The sequence below is a fragment of the Halichoerus grypus genome, chromosome 1 (genome assembly GCF_964656455.1).
Source record: "Halichoerus grypus chromosome 1, mHalGry1.hap1.1, whole genome shotgun sequence".
In the NCBI taxonomy this organism is placed as follows: Eukaryota; Metazoa; Chordata; class Mammalia; order Carnivora; family Phocidae; genus Halichoerus; species Halichoerus grypus.
The window spans coordinates 208,623,198-208,640,068 of NC_135712.1; the positions used below are offsets into that span (position 1 = coordinate 208,623,198).

At 53.5% G+C, this 16,871-nt stretch overlaps 3 protein-coding genes across 4 annotated transcripts in view; 1 reads left to right on the forward strand and 2 right to left on the reverse strand.

The window, feature by feature from the left end:
• Positions 1–4,618: 4,618 nt before the first annotated feature.
• TIMM29 (translocase of inner mitochondrial membrane 29) lies at positions 4,619–5,635 on the reverse strand. Its single transcript, XM_036075139.2, has 2 exons — positions 5,511–5,635; positions 4,619–5,431 (listed from the first exon to the last, which is right to left on the reverse strand). The coding sequence occupies exons 1-2, from the start codon at positions 5,602–5,604 to the stop codon at positions 4,743–4,745; spliced, it is 783 nt and encodes a 260-aa protein (XP_035931032.1). The 5' UTR covers positions 5,605–5,635; the 3' UTR covers positions 4,619–4,742.
• Positions 5,636–5,703: 68 nt separating this feature from the next.
• YIPF2 (Yip1 domain family member 2) lies at positions 5,704–10,990 on the forward strand. The gene is made up of 10 exons (XM_036075124.2): positions 5,704–5,839; positions 5,998–6,058; positions 6,454–6,611; positions 6,703–6,783; positions 7,756–7,843; positions 9,045–9,161; positions 9,254–9,420; positions 9,505–9,687; positions 9,772–9,900; positions 9,976–10,990. Exons 2-9 carry the CDS (start codon positions 6,028–6,030, stop codon positions 9,880–9,882), a joined length of 936 nt encoding a protein of 311 aa, XP_035931017.1. The 5' UTR covers positions 5,704–5,839; positions 5,998–6,027; the 3' UTR covers positions 9,883–9,900; positions 9,976–10,990.
• Positions 10,389–16,871, reverse strand: part of CARM1 (coactivator associated arginine methyltransferase 1) — a 40,914-nt gene continuing 34,431 nt past the window's right edge. The window contains exons 9-16 of one of the 2 annotated variants that reach the window (XM_036075727.2): positions 13,530–13,615; positions 13,253–13,342; positions 12,657–12,794; positions 12,482–12,571; positions 12,275–12,387; positions 12,081–12,158; positions 11,773–11,841; positions 10,389–11,621 (exon numbers count right to left, since the gene is read on the reverse strand). In XM_036075727.2, the coding sequence (XP_035931620.2) occupies positions 11,479–11,621; positions 11,773–11,841; positions 12,081–12,158; positions 12,275–12,387; positions 12,482–12,571; positions 12,657–12,794; positions 13,253–13,342; positions 13,530–13,615 (807 nt within the window). In that variant the 3' untranslated portion in view covers positions 10,389–11,478. The remainder of the gene's footprint in view (positions 11,622–11,772; positions 11,842–12,080; positions 12,159–12,274; positions 12,388–12,481; positions 12,572–12,656; positions 12,795–13,252; positions 13,343–13,529; positions 13,616–16,871) is intronic. The other variant, XM_078055619.1, reaches the window with a different exon arrangement.

The following is a 16,871-nucleotide window of genomic DNA, read 5'->3' on the forward strand; positions in this document are numbered from 1 at the left end:
ATTCATTTTATAATAACTCAAAGTTTGTACCTTTTGACCCCTTCACCCATTTTGCCCACCCCGCCCCCATCCTCTGGCGGTCACCAATCTCTTCTCTGTATCTGCGAGCTCATGTTTTGGTCTTTTTCTTTGTTGTTCTGGCTTTTTTTAGATTCCACATATAAATGAGATCATTTGGCATTTGTCTTTGTTTCACTTCACTGAGCATAATGCCCTCAAGGACCATCCATGTTGACACAAATGGCAAGATTTCCTTCTTTTTTTATGGCTCAGTAATAAAATTTATCATACACACACACACACACACACACACACACACACACACACTGCATTTTCTTTATCCATTCATCCACTGATGTTTCCATATCTTGGCTATTGTAAATACTGCTGCAGTGAACATAGGGGTGCATATATCTTTTTGAGTTAATGTTTTTTACAGATAAATATCCAGGAGCAGAATTGCTGGATCATAGAGGTTTTTTTTTTTAAGATCTATTTATTTCAGAGAGAGAGAAAGAGCATGAGGGGGGGCGGGGGGGCTACAGAGGGAAAGGGAGACAAGCAGACTCCCTGCTGAGCAGGGAGCCGGATCCGGGGCTCCCATCCCAGGACCCTGAGATCATGATCTGAGCCAAAATCAAGAGTCAGAGGCTTAAGCGACTGAGCCATCCAGGCATCCCTGAATATACGTTAGTTCTATTTTTAATTTGTTGAGGAACCTCCATACTGTTTTCCACAGTGGCTGCACTAATTTACAATCCCAGCAGTGCGTGAGGGTTCCCTCTTCTCCACGTCCTGGCCAACACTTGTTATTTTTTGTCTTTTTGAGACGAGCCATTCTCACAGGTGTGAGGTGACACCTCATTATGGTTTGGATTTGCATTTCCCTGACGATTAGTGATGATGAGCATCTTTTCATGTACCTGTTGGCCATCTGTATGTCTTATTTGGAAAAAAGTATATTCAGGTCCTCTGCCCATTTTATAATCAGATTTTTTTTTGTGATTGAATTTTATGAGTTCTTTTTTTTTTTTTTTAAAGATTTTATTTATTTTTTTGACAGAGAGAGACATAGCGAGAGCAGGAACACAAGCAGGGGGAGTGGGAGAGGGAGAAGCAGACTCCCAGCTGAGCAGGGAGCCTGATGTGGGACTCGATCCCAGGACCCTGCGATCATGACCTGAGCCGAAGGCAGACGCTTAACCGACTGAGCCACCCAGGCGCCCCAGGTCTTACGTTCTTTAACCCATTTTGGGTTACTTCTTGTGTGTGGTGTAAGATAGTGGCCCAGTTGCATTCTTTTGAATGTGGTTGTCCAGTTTTCCCAACACCATTTATTGAAGAGACTGTCCTCTACCCACTCTATGTTCTTGGCTCCTTTGTTGTAAATTAATTGACCATATTGCATGGGTTTATTTCTGGGCTCTCTGTTCTGTTCCATTGATCTGCATGTCTGTTTGATACTGATACTATACTGTTTTGAATACTGTTCCTTGTAATACACTTTCTGAGGAAGCGTGATGCCTCCAGCTTTGTTCTTTCTTGAGATTGCTTTGACTATGTAAGGGCTTCTGTGGTTCCCTACAGATTTTAGGATTTGTTTTTTTCTATTTCTGTGAAGTGCCATTGGAATTTTGGTAGAGTTGTAGATTGTTTGGGGTAGTATGGACATTTTAACAATATTCTTCCCATCCATGAGCACTGAATATCTTTACATTTATGTGTCTTCAATTTTTTTTTTCATCAATGTCTTGTAGTTTTCAGTGTACAGGTCTTTCAGCTTCTTGGTTAAAATTATTTCTAAGTGGTGTTTTTGATGCAATTGCAAATGAGATTGTTTTCTCAATTTGTTAGTTCATTATTAGTGTATAAACATGCAACACTTGTGTATTTTGTATCCTTCAATTTTACTGAACTCATTTATTCTATCAGGGCTTTTTTTGGTGGGCTCTTTAGCGTTTTCTATACGTCATCTGCAAATAATGAGTTTTACTTCCTCCTTTCCAATTTGGATGGCTTTCTTTTTTCTCATCTTACTGCTCTGGCCCAGGTCAATCACAAAACTAGTGTGAAAGCTGAGATTCAAACCCTACTTTTAAGTCCCACTTCTTCCCCAGGCCCTAGTGCCCTTACGGAAAGAGTTTGTCCACTTTGCTGTTTCTGGTACTGGGTAGAGTCTTGGGGGGGGGGGGGCTTCTTCTGCGCTGACCAAAGGATGGGGAGCCAGTCCTGCTTCCTTCTCCCCAGCAGGACCATACGAGCTCCTACCCACAATGGACACATGAATCATCTCCTTTAAGTCTTTCAGCATTTGCTGGGGCCCACACTGGACTGAGCACTATAGCGTGTTCGGAACTCAAGTGAACAGGACACCTGGACCCATCCTTTGGAGCCTGTGTATACCCCAACACCCAGTCCCCTTGTCTGATCTGACAGTTCCAGTCCATGAGCTTTACAACAACTCAGGAGGCAAGAGGTACTGGAGAGGGGAGCAAAAACATGGTAGGACTCCTCTGGGAAAGGCTGACCTTCCAACCAAAGACAAAGCCGTGCAGACTTTAGGCCTACACTAAGCCCCCAAATCCCTAGGAACACTGATTTGTCATTTATTGCCAACTACTCCTCTGAGCTTCACACCTGCAGGGGGTCTGCATGGGACACACCCTGGCTGAATGTCACAAGTGGCATTTAATAACCAACTCAGGCAGTGAGGCCATGCAGCTCTCTCTCAATACTTCTGATCACAGTGAGGGGTGCCTGGGTGGCTCAGTCGTTGGGCTACTGCCTTCGGCTCGGGTGATGATCTCGGGGTCCTGGGATCGAGCCCCGCATCGGGCTCCCTGCTCAGCGGGAAGCCTGCTTCTCCCTCTCCCACTCCCCCTGCTTGTGTTCCCTCTCCCGCTGTGTCTGTCAAATAAATAAATAAAATCTTTAAAAAAAAAAAATACTTCTGATCACAGTGAGAAACAAGTCTCACTTGATGCCAGTGTGTCTTAAACCTTTCCCTCAGGTTGGTTAATATTGCTTTCTTGAACAGAAACATCAGGATTTAGGCCAAGTCTTTAGGGTAACACTATAATATTATAATTTAGTATCATTTGCCTTTTGTTTTCATTACATTTCTTTTTATATTCACTTATTTCTGTATTCAATTTTTATTCATGGTTAATGATAGCAGCATTTAATAATGTCTGGCAGGATGTTATTAGGATCAAATATAGGAGCCTGAGTTTGAGGATTAACGCACAGGGTTGGGAGTTACAGTTTGAATCATGGCTCTGCCATAGCCTTGGAAAAATCAACTTTTTGAACATCAGTTTTTCCATTGTAAAATGAAGATTTTGACTTACAAGATGCTCCTGTCCCCAAAATAAGGATATAAAAATCACCATGTGTCCAGCATACCCCTAGTATGAATGGAAGGTCTAAGTATCAAAACTGAATGGCAAAACACATGAACTCAAACATCACAACAAAAATGGTTGTTTCCTGGGTTTCTGAATTTCTATTTTTGCTTTTTGTTTTTTTTTAGTAATCTCTATACCCAACATGGGGCTTGAACTCATGACCCCAACATCAAGAGTCACATGCTCTTCCGACTGAGCCAGCCAGGCAACCCCTCATGTCCTGGTTTCATTAACTAGCCACAGGCCACCTAGGTAACAAAGGTAATCTCATTCCTGTTTTTAAAGTAGGATTATCACAACCTAAGTACCAGCTTTGTATACTAACCACCTATTCCATTCCATAGGATTCTGGGTTTCCAGGGTTACTGAAATATAAACAGAATCTATGATTCCATAGATAATTCCAGATCAAAAAATCCTTTTCCCTTCCAAATCACTTTAACATCACTGTCATATGTAGGGCAAAAAGGTTGTTTTTGCAAAAATATTCCCTGTAAAATCTGTAGTCATACCACTGGCAATCTCCTGGTTTGGTATGGTTTATTGTAAAACATTACTATTTGGGGTAAGTTGGGTGAAGGGTACAGAGAATGCCTTTGTTCTATTTTTTCCACTTTCCTCTGAAACTTTTTTTTTTTTTTAAAGATTCTATTCATTTATTTGAGAGGGTGAGAGAGAGGGCACAGGAGCAGGGGCAGAGGGAGAGGGAGAAGCAGACCCCCACAGAGCAGGGAGCCGGATGCAGGGCTCCATCCCAAGACCCTGGGATCATGACCTGAGCAGAAGGCAGACGCCTCACCGACTAAGCCACCCAGGTGCCCCTGGAACTATTTTTTAACTTTATTTCAAAATAACTAAAAATGCTACTCATGAAAATGAAAGAGGATAAACTTTTCAGCTCCAAATTTAAAATGAGTATCTGAATGGTCTTAGGAGAGCTTTGGAGTCACCTGACAAACGTGATTAACCTTCGTCTGAAGACTCTGAGGCTCAAAGAAAAAGGCTTACGTGTGTATGTTATGTAGGCTCATTACTCACTCTGGCAGCGATAAACGTTACCTGGTCTTGTCGCTTTTGCTCTCCCCCAACTCCTAGACCGACCTAGACCTAGACCTCGACCTAGACCTCGACCAAGCTAATTCTGAATTAGCCTCAGCTGACAAGGAACGAGAGGCGAGGGAGAGTGGCCAAAAAGGCTGTGAAAACCCAGGGAAAGAACACTCTGCACACAATTTATTTAAGTCACTCTGCACCTGAGGCTCGCTCACGCCCGCTGCGCCATCCCGGGCAGGCGGTCCGCCAGGGCTCGGGCCCGATCCCGACCCGGCCTGGGTCTCATCTGGGGACTTCCGACCGCACCAGGGAGTCGGCCTCGCTCAGGGCGAGTTTGTCCTTCTTCTCCTTCTGCAAGACCTGCTCCTCCCACAGCGCCTGGTCCACCTGATCGTCCGTGAGCACGACAGGCTTGTACTTCTCATCAAAGAGCCGCTCGTTGGTCTCGGAAAGCAGCTGATGCGGCCCGACGACGCGCAGATGGGCCGGCAGGTGCTGGAACTCCTCGTCGTTGATGTCGCAGTCGCGCATCCGGGCCGCCAGCACCCACCAGCGGCCCACGAAGCCCACGTCCAGGATCCGGCCCGGGAAGTCGACCCAGCGGGGCTGCAGGTAGCGGCAGCGGGCCTGGTAGAGGCTGGCCTCGGCGTCCACGGGCGCCTCGTACACGAGCGCGCAGACGCCCAGGTTCGCGTGGCGGAGGCGGCCGCGCCCCCGCAGCCACAGCAGCCGCTGCACGTAGTCCTCGGAGGCGCGGCTGCGCGTGGCCGGCGCCAGCAGCAGCAGGGTTCCCGACGCGTCGAGCAGCGCCTCCTCGAAGGCCGCCTCGCTCGGCGCCAGCGCGCAGCACGCCGCCGCGCCGCCCAGCAGCCCCGCGTACACGGCCGCCCGCCAGGGCCGAGCCCGCGCCGCCGCCGCCGCGTCCCCGCAGGCCTCGGCGTAGTCTCGGAGCAGCACGCGGGCCCAGGAACCTGAGGGGAGAGAAGCAGAACGAACAGGTGAGAGCAGGCCGCTGCGGCCACCCCCCCGCCGCCTCCCGCCGCTACTCACCCAACCGCGTCCACACGCCCGGCTTCGCGGCCGCTGGAACACCTGACTCTTCACGGTTTCGGGACCAAAATCTCTTCAGAGCGGCCGTCGCCATTCTCTTCCGGCTTGGCGTCCCTTTTCCGAAGAGAAACGCCGGGTATGCGAAGAAAAAGGCCCGGGGCCTTCATGCGCAAGCGGCAACAGTGCCGGAAGTGGCTTCCCATCGGAAGGGGATAGAAAACGGACCGGTGCCGGATGTTGCTGTCCGTTCTGAGCGGGGTCGGCTGTGGCGGGGAGGCGGGCCGCGCAGGCGCAGAGGGCCTGGGCCACGCCGGCTGAGGGAGCCTCAGGTGAGGGGGCGGGGTGCATCTGTGGGGCTGGGGCGCGGGCGGCGAGCTCACCCCCGGCTCGGTGCCCTAGCGGCCAGGCGGGGCTCGGGGCTGAGGGAGAGGCCTCGGGAGGGGCACGGGTAGGGTTGGGGGCGGGCGTCATTGGCCTCTGTCCTCAGAGCGGGGTGCGGTGACGCCCCTGAGCGACCATGGCAGCGGCCGACGAGCTGGCCTTCCACGGTGAGTGCGGCGGCGACGCGGCCCTGTCCTCCTGCCTCCGCCGGGCGGAACCTCCCGCCCAGGTTCCTGCTGACCGCCAGCCTGAATCCCGGTCAGCCATGAGCACTAACCCCGACCCAGGCACGGTACCCACCCCGGACTCGAACCCCACGCCCAGCCTGAGCTCCGATCTCCGAGCAGAGCCTCTGTCCCAGACCTGACCCCATCCCAGAACCAGCCTTAAATCGCAGGCCTTTGCAAGGAGTGGGGGAGCACACCTTCCAACTGCTCAGAATTTAGGAAGCTGGGCCCTTCAGTGGCCCCAGTTGGAGTCTTGGCCCCCACATGAGCCGTGGGTGAAACCACATTGTCCTGACTGCCCAAACACGCGTGTGTCCCATATTCCTTCTCGATAGAGTTCGAGGAAGCTTCTAATCTGCTGGCCGAGACCCCAGATGCGGCCACGGCCAGTGGAAGCGATCAGCTGACCCCGCAGGGGCACGTGGCCGTGGTGGTGGACTCGGGTGGCAGCTATGGGGCTGAGGAGGAGGCCGAGGAGAGTGACAGGACAGCGGTGAGTCCGCGGCGGCCCTGCCTGCCCCCAGCCCTGCGCCCACCCTCTGCCCAGGCTGTAAGGGCAGCCACCGAAAGCCCATGTTGTGCAGCTTCTGCAGGAGGAGAAGCAGCAGCCGGGATTCTGGACCTTTGGCTACTATCAGAGTTTCTTTGACGTGGACACATCCCAGGTCAGGCCCGGGAAGCTGGTGGCTTGAAGGGGTTTGCAGTCACACGGGGCTCCAGCCACTATCACTGAGCCCTTCCTGGGCACCGGAGTGCTAGTGATACCCGGGGGGACACAACTTCCCACGCAGGCTGGTCAGGCTCACTGTGGTGCGCAGTCAGGACTGTGGTGTGACCGGAGCTCGTGGGAACACAGACACATGTGCTCAGGCAGGTTAGAGAAGGGCCTCCTGGAGGAGGTGAGGAGTGTGCCGAGATGGAAAGGAGAAGGAAGCCTCAGCTGGGCAGAGTGAAGGGAAGCACGTGTTACAGGCACAGGGAACAGCAGATGCGGAGGGCTGAAGGTGAGAACTGTCACAGGAACTACCTGTCACTTGATCTGGTTGGAGAGGGTGAGGTGGGGGACAGGCGGGCAGAAGCCAGACCACAAAGGCCTCATATGCTGTGCTAAGGAGTTTGGGTTTTATCCTGAGGGTGCTGGGAAGCCATAGACGGGTTTAGAGCTGGAGAGGAATGAGTGGAATTAGCAGATGTGGTACAAGGACTGTGGAGCAGAGGCCCCAGGCCAGGGAGGGAAATAATAAACCTGGGGCGCAGAACAGGGGACATAGTAGAGAGAGATGTAGGCAGGAGGATGCCAAGGACTTGACTGTCCCCCACCTCACAGTCCAGACATGTCACAGCATGACAGGCTGTTCAGGGCAGCCAAGCCAAGAGAAGGGAGAAGCAAAGAGGAAGATGACCGGCCCAAAAGAGTCCTTCAGAGTGGCAGCACACTGGGGTATTGAGACTGGCCGGGGGAAGGGGCTCCAGCCCATCAAGAACCTAGCGGGAACATCTGAGCCCTTGTAGGCAGAGGAGATGGGAGGTCAGCAAGGAAGGAGCCTCTAAGGGCAGGGCAGGAGGTTGGCCCTTTCCTCTGTGGGGGCTAAGGGGCCCCGTGCAGGCTTCCATTCTGGGCCCCACCTTGTCTCCAGGTCCTGGACCGAATCCGAGGCTCACTGCTGCCCCGGCCTGGCCACAACTTTGTGCGGCACCATCTGCGGCATCGGCCGGACCTGTACGGTGAGTGGTGGTGTGCATTCAGCTCGAGAATTCACTCAGCACATGTGGACCCAGTGCCGGTCTGTGGATTCCAGCTGAGAAGAAGGCGGGGGCACTCCCGGGGAGCGGGAAACGCGCACTCTGTCTGGGGAGACAGTTACGTAAAAGGCTGCTGCGGGCCACAGGGCTCAGAAGAAAAGCAAACAGCTTAGAGGTTGTGAGTTGCCACTTTGCATGGGTTGGACAGGGAAGGTCCCTGTGAGGATGAGAGAACAGCCCTTTTGGTGGTGTGGATGGCGGTGAGGAGACCTAGGGGAAGAACATTCCAGAAGGGGGCACAGGTCCAGGGGTGAGGCAGTATTGTCATTGGAGTAGTGAGCTGCATGAGGTCACAGAGGTGACAGGAGAGACTGCGCCGGCCTTGTAGGCCTCAGGGAGAAGGACTCTTAGTTCAGGGCTCTGAGGCTTCCTCTGGCAGGTGTGGGATGGTGGGGCCCAGCCCCAGGTGGGGAGCAGCGGTCGGACTGTGGACTAGGTCTCAGAGGTGGAGCTGACAGGATTTCCTGACCCGTCAGAGGTGGGGTGGGAGGAGAGAGGCAAGGTGGCTCCGGGGTTTTCACTGGGACCGCGAGAAGGATGGAACTGTCACTTATTGACTAGAAAGGCTGGGCGGGTTTGAGGGGAGAGCATGAGGGTGGAGTTGGAGAGGCCTAGCTGTGCACGTGGAAATGTTGACTATAAGCTTGTGGTTCAGGGCACAGACCGGATTTGAGATACTTGGGAGACATCAGGCTAGAGGTGACATAAAGTCCTGATGCTGGACAAGATCGTGGGGGCTGAACAGATGAAGAGGATAGCTAAGGATTGTGCCCTACAGCGTCCTCGTTATTAAAGGGTCAGGGAGTCACAGAGCTTGAGGAATTGCCAGGGAGGTGACATGGCAGAAGCTAGGAGCATGAAGTCCTAGAAAGCATAGGGGGAGTGTTTCCAGGAGAGAGCGATCAGCTACAGCAAAGGCTATCGAAAGGTCAGGAAAGCTGAGGGACTGAGAGCCAGCGCTGGATTCAGCCACCCCAGGTCATCACTGGCGATGTGGGGAAGGGTAAGGTGGGGGGTGGAGGTAGCTTGGAGCTTAGAAAGAGGCTTGGGGCCCAGCACGGTTGGGATGGGACAGGTCATCTGTCCTGGGAGCCCTGGGTTCCTCACCACGCCCTGCCTACAGGCCCCTTCTGGATCTGTGCCACGCTGGCTTTCGTCTTGGCCGTCACTGGCAACCTGACCCTGGTGCTGGCCCAGAGGAGAGACCCCTCCATCCACTACAGCCCCCAGTTTCACAAGGGTAAGTGAAGCGGGCAAGGCCCCGGCCCTGCCCGAGCTGGGAGTGCCGCGGAGCCCCGGGGGTGACGGCCCGCCTCGCCCCCCGCCCCACAGTGACCGTGGCCGGCGTCACTATCTACTGCTACGTTTGGCTGGTGCCGCTGGCGCTGTGGGGCTTCCTGCGGTGGCGGAAGGGGGTCCGGGAGCGCATGGGGCCTTACACCTTCCTGGAGACCGTGTGCGTCTACGGCTACTCCCTCTTCGTCTTCATCCCCACCGTGGTGAGTGTGGCCCCGGGCGGGGGCGGGGGGGGCGACAGGTGCCGCGCGGAGGGCCTGGTAGCCAGCTGCCCGTGTCGCCCCCAGGTCCTGTGGCTCATCCCCGTCCCGTGGCTGCAGTGGCTCTTTGGGGCCCTGGCCCTGGCCCTGTCGGCCGCTACCCTGGTGTTCACCCTCTGGCCGGTCGTCCGAGAGGACACCAGGTTGGTGGCCGCGGTGCTGCTCTCGACTGTCGTGCTGCTCCATGCCCTCCTGGCCGTGGGCTGCAAGGTACCGGCGGTCAGGGCTGGGCCTCGGGGTTGGGGGGGGTGTCACTGACCCCCACCAACACTGACCCCAAGGGCTTTGGTTCAGTTTTACTTCTTCCGGCCGCTGCCTCTGGAGCACCTGGCGCCTCCGCTCCAGGCCTCGTCTCTGCCCCCAAAGCTGCTGCTGCCGCCCACCCCAAGGGCCAAGGCAACCTAGGAAGGCCCGAGCCCGCAGGTGAGGGGCTGCTCCCGCCTTTCCTCCCCGAGGCGAGGAGCCACAGGGCCACTCCCAGGAGTCTCTCTTTTTCAGGCCCACCATGAGGGGACACCTCGGCCTGCCCTGCCCCTCAGACGATGACTGAAGGCTACCTTGACACCTCGAGACCACTCTGCTACTTTCCAGACTTTTCTTACAAAGCAAACACTTTTATTTTCTATGCAAAGGTGATTCCGAGAATTTATATAAAGGTGGGAAAGGGGCAGCTGAGCAGGGAGCCTCCGCGGTGGCTGTCGCCCCCCCCCCGGGCTCCCTGCCAGGCCTTCTGCTTTCCCTGATGGGACGGTCGGGAGAGCAGAGGGGGTCACCCCAGCCTCAACTGGGCCTGCTCCTCCTGGGTGCCCAGGGAGCAGGTCCCGGGGCCTAGCCTGAGCTCCACCCCATCCGTGTTCGGAGGTGTTAGAAAATGGGGGGCAGGGGGAGAAGTAGAAGAACATTGCCTCTGCTGAAACATACATTTCCTTGTTTATTTGTTTTGGGGGGGGGGCGGAGGTCCCTGCAAGGCCCCTTCCCAGGCTGGGGAGGGACCAAAATGCCATCATAGTAATAGGGACTGGAGCGTCTACAAATGTTGAGGGAAATACACAGGCCTAATGTGAGCTACAAGGAGAAAGGACGCCTTCCACGATCGATCCTTGAGGTTTCTCATGTCTGCCCCAAGCGGCTGACAGTGACCCTTCCCTCCAGGCCTGGGGCCCGCGGGGCCACCTGTTCTAACTCTTGGCAGGGGTGGGGGAGGGGACCTGCAGGGGCTCAGGGACAGGACAGCAGCAAGAGGCAGGGGCCGAGGACGGAGGGCCTTCCCGACAGCCGGGGTGGGTTGTACATTCAAGTGTGAGGTGAACCCTTTGGTGGGAGGGGGCCTCGGGTCTCCAGAGGCCTGGCCCCACCCCTGTCCTGAAGACTCGGCAGGGCTGCCCCTCACCACTGAGCCTCTGAGTGGGGGGAGAGGGGCTGCTGGCTCGGCCCGGCCGGCCTGGTTCTCTCAGAGGGTCTGTGGATTGACACTGGTTCTTCTCGTAAAAAAATAAAATTAAAAAAAGCAGCATGTCACGCCCATTGTGACCAAGGCCTGGTAGTTGAAGGGAAGGCCCCGCCCAGTCAGGACTGCCTTCCCCACTGGAGACAGGCGGGGGGGGGGGGGGGGGGGCAGGCGCCAAGGGACCAGGTGGGGTGGTAGCTGCTCCCCCCCCCCGGGCCTGCAGCTGTCAGGCCTGGACACGCCTGTTACAGAAGATGTCAAACCCAGGTCGGGGGGAGGGCAGGAGGGGAAAACGGCTCCCACGACATGATCTTGTGTAAAATCTGGCAGCGACACGCGCTCAGGGCCAAGATGCGGGTGGGCGGTGGAGTGGGGGCGGCGGCGGCAATGTGTAAAAAAGTGTCCAAGTTCCCATAGCAAAGAGGGCCGTGACCGGGTGTTTGGGCTTCTCCGGCCCAGGGGTGAGAGCCGCCCAGGCGGGGGGGGGGGGGGGGGGGTGGGCAGGGTCTTCATTTGGTTTCCTGGTGCTGTCAGTCTGTTGCGCGCCGAGGGGCCTAGCTCCCGTAGTGCATGGTGTTGGTCGGGATGGACATGGGGGAGGCCATGGAGATGGCGGGGCCGCCCATGGTGAACTGGCTGTTGACTGCGTAGTGGGCGCTGGAGCCGCCGCCGCCGCTGCCCTGGGCGCCCGACGACCCTGTGGGGGGGGAAGGGGGGGGCACGGGCACTGAGGGGCCGGCTCTGCCCCCCCCCCGCCCGCCCAGACCCGCGGCAGAGTGAGAGAGAGAGCGAGCAGGCGAGAGGGCGGGCGGGTGGCCCGGGGGTCCGCTCCCACGGCCCACCATTACCTTGGACAATCCCCGTGCTCATTATGGAGCCCATCCGGGAGTGGGTGTGATTGACAATCCCCGTGTTGGCTGCGCAGCAAGAGGGAGGGAGGAAGGAAGGGAGACGGCGTCACCGCCCCCAGCCCGGCCCAGGCTCTCGCCCCGGGGGTGGGGAGGGTGGGCGCAGCGGCTGCACAGTGAGACAGAGAGGAGCGGCAGGGCCTCCGCCGGGGGCCCCCCGGGAAGAGGAGACCGCGGCACAGAAAGCCCAAGCCCTACAGAGCCGTGGCCGCCCACCGCGCCGCTCCCGGACCCCAGGGGACGCTCACCTAAAGGAATCAGGTTGTTGTGGCCCACGCTGGAGCCGCCGGCAATAACACTGCTCAGGTCGTAGGCGGTCGGCATCCCTGTGCACAGAGGCGGCCAGGTCAGGGCGCGGGAGACCGCGTCCTCCGGGGCAGAAGAGCCCCAGCGGGGGGCCCCCCGGGAGCGCCCTGGCCCCAGCCACACGGGGGCCACTCACCGGCCACAGCCATCCCACTGCTGAGGTTGTAGGTGCTGCCCGTGTTCCACATGTTCTCCGAGGGGGACGTGTAGTGGGAGCCGGGCGGGGGCGACGGCGTCGTGCCTGTGTATCTGCAGCACAGACCGACCGACCAGTGGGCAGGGCTGAGAGGCTGCGGGTCAGGAGGGGCACGCCCCCCCACTTCAGGCTGCGGGCTCATAATACCTGAAGAAGGGGTTTTTCAGATCCAGGAGATTACTGGATTTGGAGCCCGTCTGGTCTACCTGGGCCACAATACTGATGTCATAGCTCTGTCTGCAGAGAAGGGAGGGGAGGACGGCCATGAGCTGGCTGGGGAGACAGACCCCTGCCTCCCCCAGCCCCAGGTGGCAGCTCACACCTTTTGTTGGCAATAAGCAGACATGTCCCTGAGAGCGTGTCCCCGGCCTTGGCGAACAGTGGTGACTGGAACAGGCAGCGGACCTGGTACCAGTGGGTCAGGGGCTCCGTCGGGGCTGTGGATAGCCACACTGTCATTCTGCCAAGCAAGGACAGGCACACGTTTGACCAGGCTGCAGCCACCACCCTGTGCACCTTGAGCTCTCCCCAGGCATCTCTGATGGGTCCCCTGGGGCCCTGGAGCTGAGACAGGCTGGCTGCCCAGGCGTCCCAGACACACGCACGTGCACGCGCGCACATGCACACACACACAGATCCACAGCCATGAGGGGCCCACTCACTTGACCTCTGTGCCAAGAGACAGAGACCAGGTCCCATGAAGGACCGTCACTGAGAACAGAAAAGACACCCCCTCCCACAACAGTCTCTGGCTCAAAGGGGGAGCTCTCACTGCTTTTGGAGGGGGGAAAGGGAGCCTAGAGGAGTCCCATCCTGTCCTCCCAGCCCCCAGCCAGGCCTGGGGGTCACAACTGCAGGGAAGCCCCTGAGGCCGGGGCAGGGAGGAGCACGCAGCATGCTTTGCACTGTTGCACTCACATGGAGCCGATGAAGGCGACATCAAACCAGAAAGCCAGACCGTGAACTAGCCCGGAATGCAGCATGTGGAATTTGAATGGGATTTCTATCCTGGAAGGCAAAGGGCAGTGATTGCTGGGGAAGCCAAACAGGGACTGCCAGGGGAGAAGACGGGTGGCTGGGTGCAGTGTCCCGGGGCCCCTGCCTGCCCGCCCTGGGGCAGAAGGCCTGGGGGAGTCTGCTGGCCCCAGACCCCAGCAGGAGCCAGGCTTAGCAGGAGGGGCATGGGTGCTGGTACCTGTGCAAATCTCCTTCTTTGGCTTCTAAGAAGTTCACTGTGTACTTGACAGACTTGGCCATCAGGATCCGGATGTCAAATGTGTCCTGGGAGAGACCACAGTGTGACTTGGCTTCAGGCACAGAGGTCAGCTGGGAAGGGGAGAGCTCTTATCTCCTGTCTGGCCATGGCTATGAGGCCATTTGGCTAAAACCAGTTTGCCATTCTCAGACATGCTGGGGGGAGGACGAAGTGGTTTGCCACCATGGAGGCCAATTCGGTGACGGCTCTCAATCATTCATAGCATTAGAGACGTGGCAGTTCCCCTCCTGGGAGTTTAACCTGCACATATATGTGCACGTATACAAGCTCACACCTGTTAATTAGACACACACTGGAAACCCTGTAATTAAACCACCAATGTCCCATCCATAAAAGACTGAGAAAGAACAAAGAGGTGGGAAGGATCTCCGAGATAAACAAGTTAAAAAGCAAGTTGGAGAACTGTGTGCTGACATCCACACCCAGCTATGACGGAGGCTTTATATCAGACTAACACTCTGTGAAGAACTGTATGAGCCGAATAAAATACAAAGGGAAAAAAAAGCCTAGTCTGAAAGTACTGGAGAGTAATAAGAGCAGCCTCAGCTTTGGGAGCCAAGATCCTAGAGAGAGGTTTTTTCGCCTCTGCCTTTCCCCTTGGGGCAGGACCTTCTGGCGGCCTCCCTGGATGGGGAAAGCAAAATGGGGGCTCAGGGTCACCAAGGCAGCTAGGATTCAAAAGATCAAGAAACAAAACAAAAGGAAAATACAGAAACATGAAGTGGATGTTCTGCATGCAATTTCACTCTGTGGCATGCACCAATTCCTGAGCTGCATGTGAGGTGGGGCTGAGGGGCAAAGGAATCAAGCAGAAAGCCACTTATAAGACACTGAAAAACTAAGGAAAGGTTCAGCTGGGCATTGGTGCTGGGAGGCTGGGAGAGGAGCCCCGTGAAGCACTCACCAGGCTTGCACTGAGACCACTGAAGGCTAGGACCTAAAGCAGCAGTTCCCAAAATGTCCCTTCCAAAGTACTCTCAAGGTCAAAACTATTTTCATGATAATACTAAGATGTTTTCTGCCTTTTTCTTTGGCTCACTCACCTGTGATAGCACAACCGATTGAACACAGAAGCAGAATCCAACTGTCTTCTATTAAGCCAGACATTAAAGAGATTTGCAAATTAAAAATGCCAACTGTGGGGCACCTGGGTGTCTCAGCTGGTTAAGCATCTGCCTTCAGCTCAGGTCATGATCCCTCCGTTCTGGGATCAAGCCCCACACTGGGCTCCCTGCTCAGTGGGGGACCTGCTTCTCCCTCTCCTCCCTGCTCATGCTCTCCTTGCTATCTCTTGTCTCTCTCAAATAAATAAATGAAAATCTTTTTTAAAAAATGCCAACTGTTCTCACTGAAAAGTTTTGGAAAATCGCTTTTTTCTTAAAAATACTATTTATGTTAACATTTAATGGGCTTGTTATTTTAAAATAAATATTTTTTCATTTCTTGGGCTTAATTTTTTTTTTTTTTAAGTAGGCTCCACACCCAACATGGAGCCCAATGCAGGGCTTGAACTCACGATCCTGAGATCAATAGCTAAAACACTAACAAAAGCTCTTCCTCCATTTTTAAGAATGTAAACAGATCACCTGAGACCAAAATGCTTAAAAACCACTGCCTTACAGGGAAGCCAAGAAATAGCCCAGCAAAGTCAAGTCTGAAAAGCAGCCTCTAAATATGTCAAATGCCTGATAGGACCAAGGTGATCTATCTATATGGCTAATTGCTTGAAGAAAAACAAATCCTTGAGAGGAAAAACATCATCCAGAGCCTCCATATTTCATTCTGGCATCCAATAACCAGGTATACTAACAGAACCAAAGGATGAGAACCAAAAACTAAGAGAGTAAATAAAAAACAGAAATACACTTAACACTTACCTACATACTAAAAGTGACCAGAAACTTACAGTATGTATGAGAAAGAAAAAGGTAGAAAAAATGAAGAATTTCAGAGAACTGAAATAAGAAATAAGCAAAATGAGATCCTAGAACTGAAATTAAGAATTAGAAAACCAGCTTAAACAGCAAAGAGAAGACGAATGGAAGATGGATCAGTAGGAAATATGAAAATGAAGCTATTAGAGACAAAAGGATGGAAAATGCAGAAAAGAGTGTAAGAATCATCTGAGACAAAAGGTCCTAGGAGGAGAAAGATAATGGGGCAGAGGTAGTGTTTAAAGAGACAGTGCCCAAGAGTCTCCCAAAAACTAGTGAAAAACATCAAGTGGGGGAAAACAATATACCTTAACAAAACAAAAGACAACAAAACAATTCAAAAGAAACAACATTCAGAATAAATTTTAAAAAAAGATGATAAACTTATACCCATAAAGACCAGTAATTACATCAAATGTAAAATGGTCTCAATGTTGTAATTAAAAGACCAAAAAATGTCACTCTGGTTAAAGAACAAATCCCAAATATATGCTACTTACATGAAACAAACCTTAAGTAATAAAGACACAGAAAGGTTGAAAGTAGAAAGATGGAAAAACATATATTGTACAAAGATTAACCAAAAGAAAGCCAGAGTACCTGAACTACTAGCAGGAAAAAAAAAAAGAAAGAAAAAAGTGGCGGGGCGGGGGGGGGGGGGAGGATGACTTTAGGGCAACTAGTACTACTTGAGAGAAAAAAAGGAACACTTTTTGTAATGACAAAAGGATCAATCCAAGAGGAAGAAACAATAATCCTAAACCTGTATGCACCTAATAACACAGTGCCAAAATATATAAGGCAAAAACTCAGGAATGGGAAATCTACAATCAGTGATAGGAAAAAGCAGAACCTCCCCACCACCACCACCCAAAACATGAGGAGATAGACAAGATTTGACTGACATGATTAACTAACATGACCTAACTGACACTATAACATTGTACTCAACAAGTGATAAATATACGTTTTTCTCAAGTACACACAGAACGTTAACCAAAAGCGATCACTTAAGTGGGCATAAAGCAACTGTCAACAAATCTCCAAGGACTGAAATCATACAGTGTATGTTCTCTGATCATAGAAAGAAAAAGAATATGTTGATTATGCTGTATTTTGAGAGAAAAAAGGTTATATACATATGGATGTATTTGTGTGTGTGTGTGTGTTTGTACTTGTATATGCACATTTAGGTATAAAACTTCTGAAAAGATATACAGAAAATACTGTTTGCCTATAGGCTTTTCAGTTTTACATTTTTTTTATTTTTTGAACCATGGGTATCAGTTCAAAAATCTCAAAATCAATCAAAATCAGTTCACCAAGG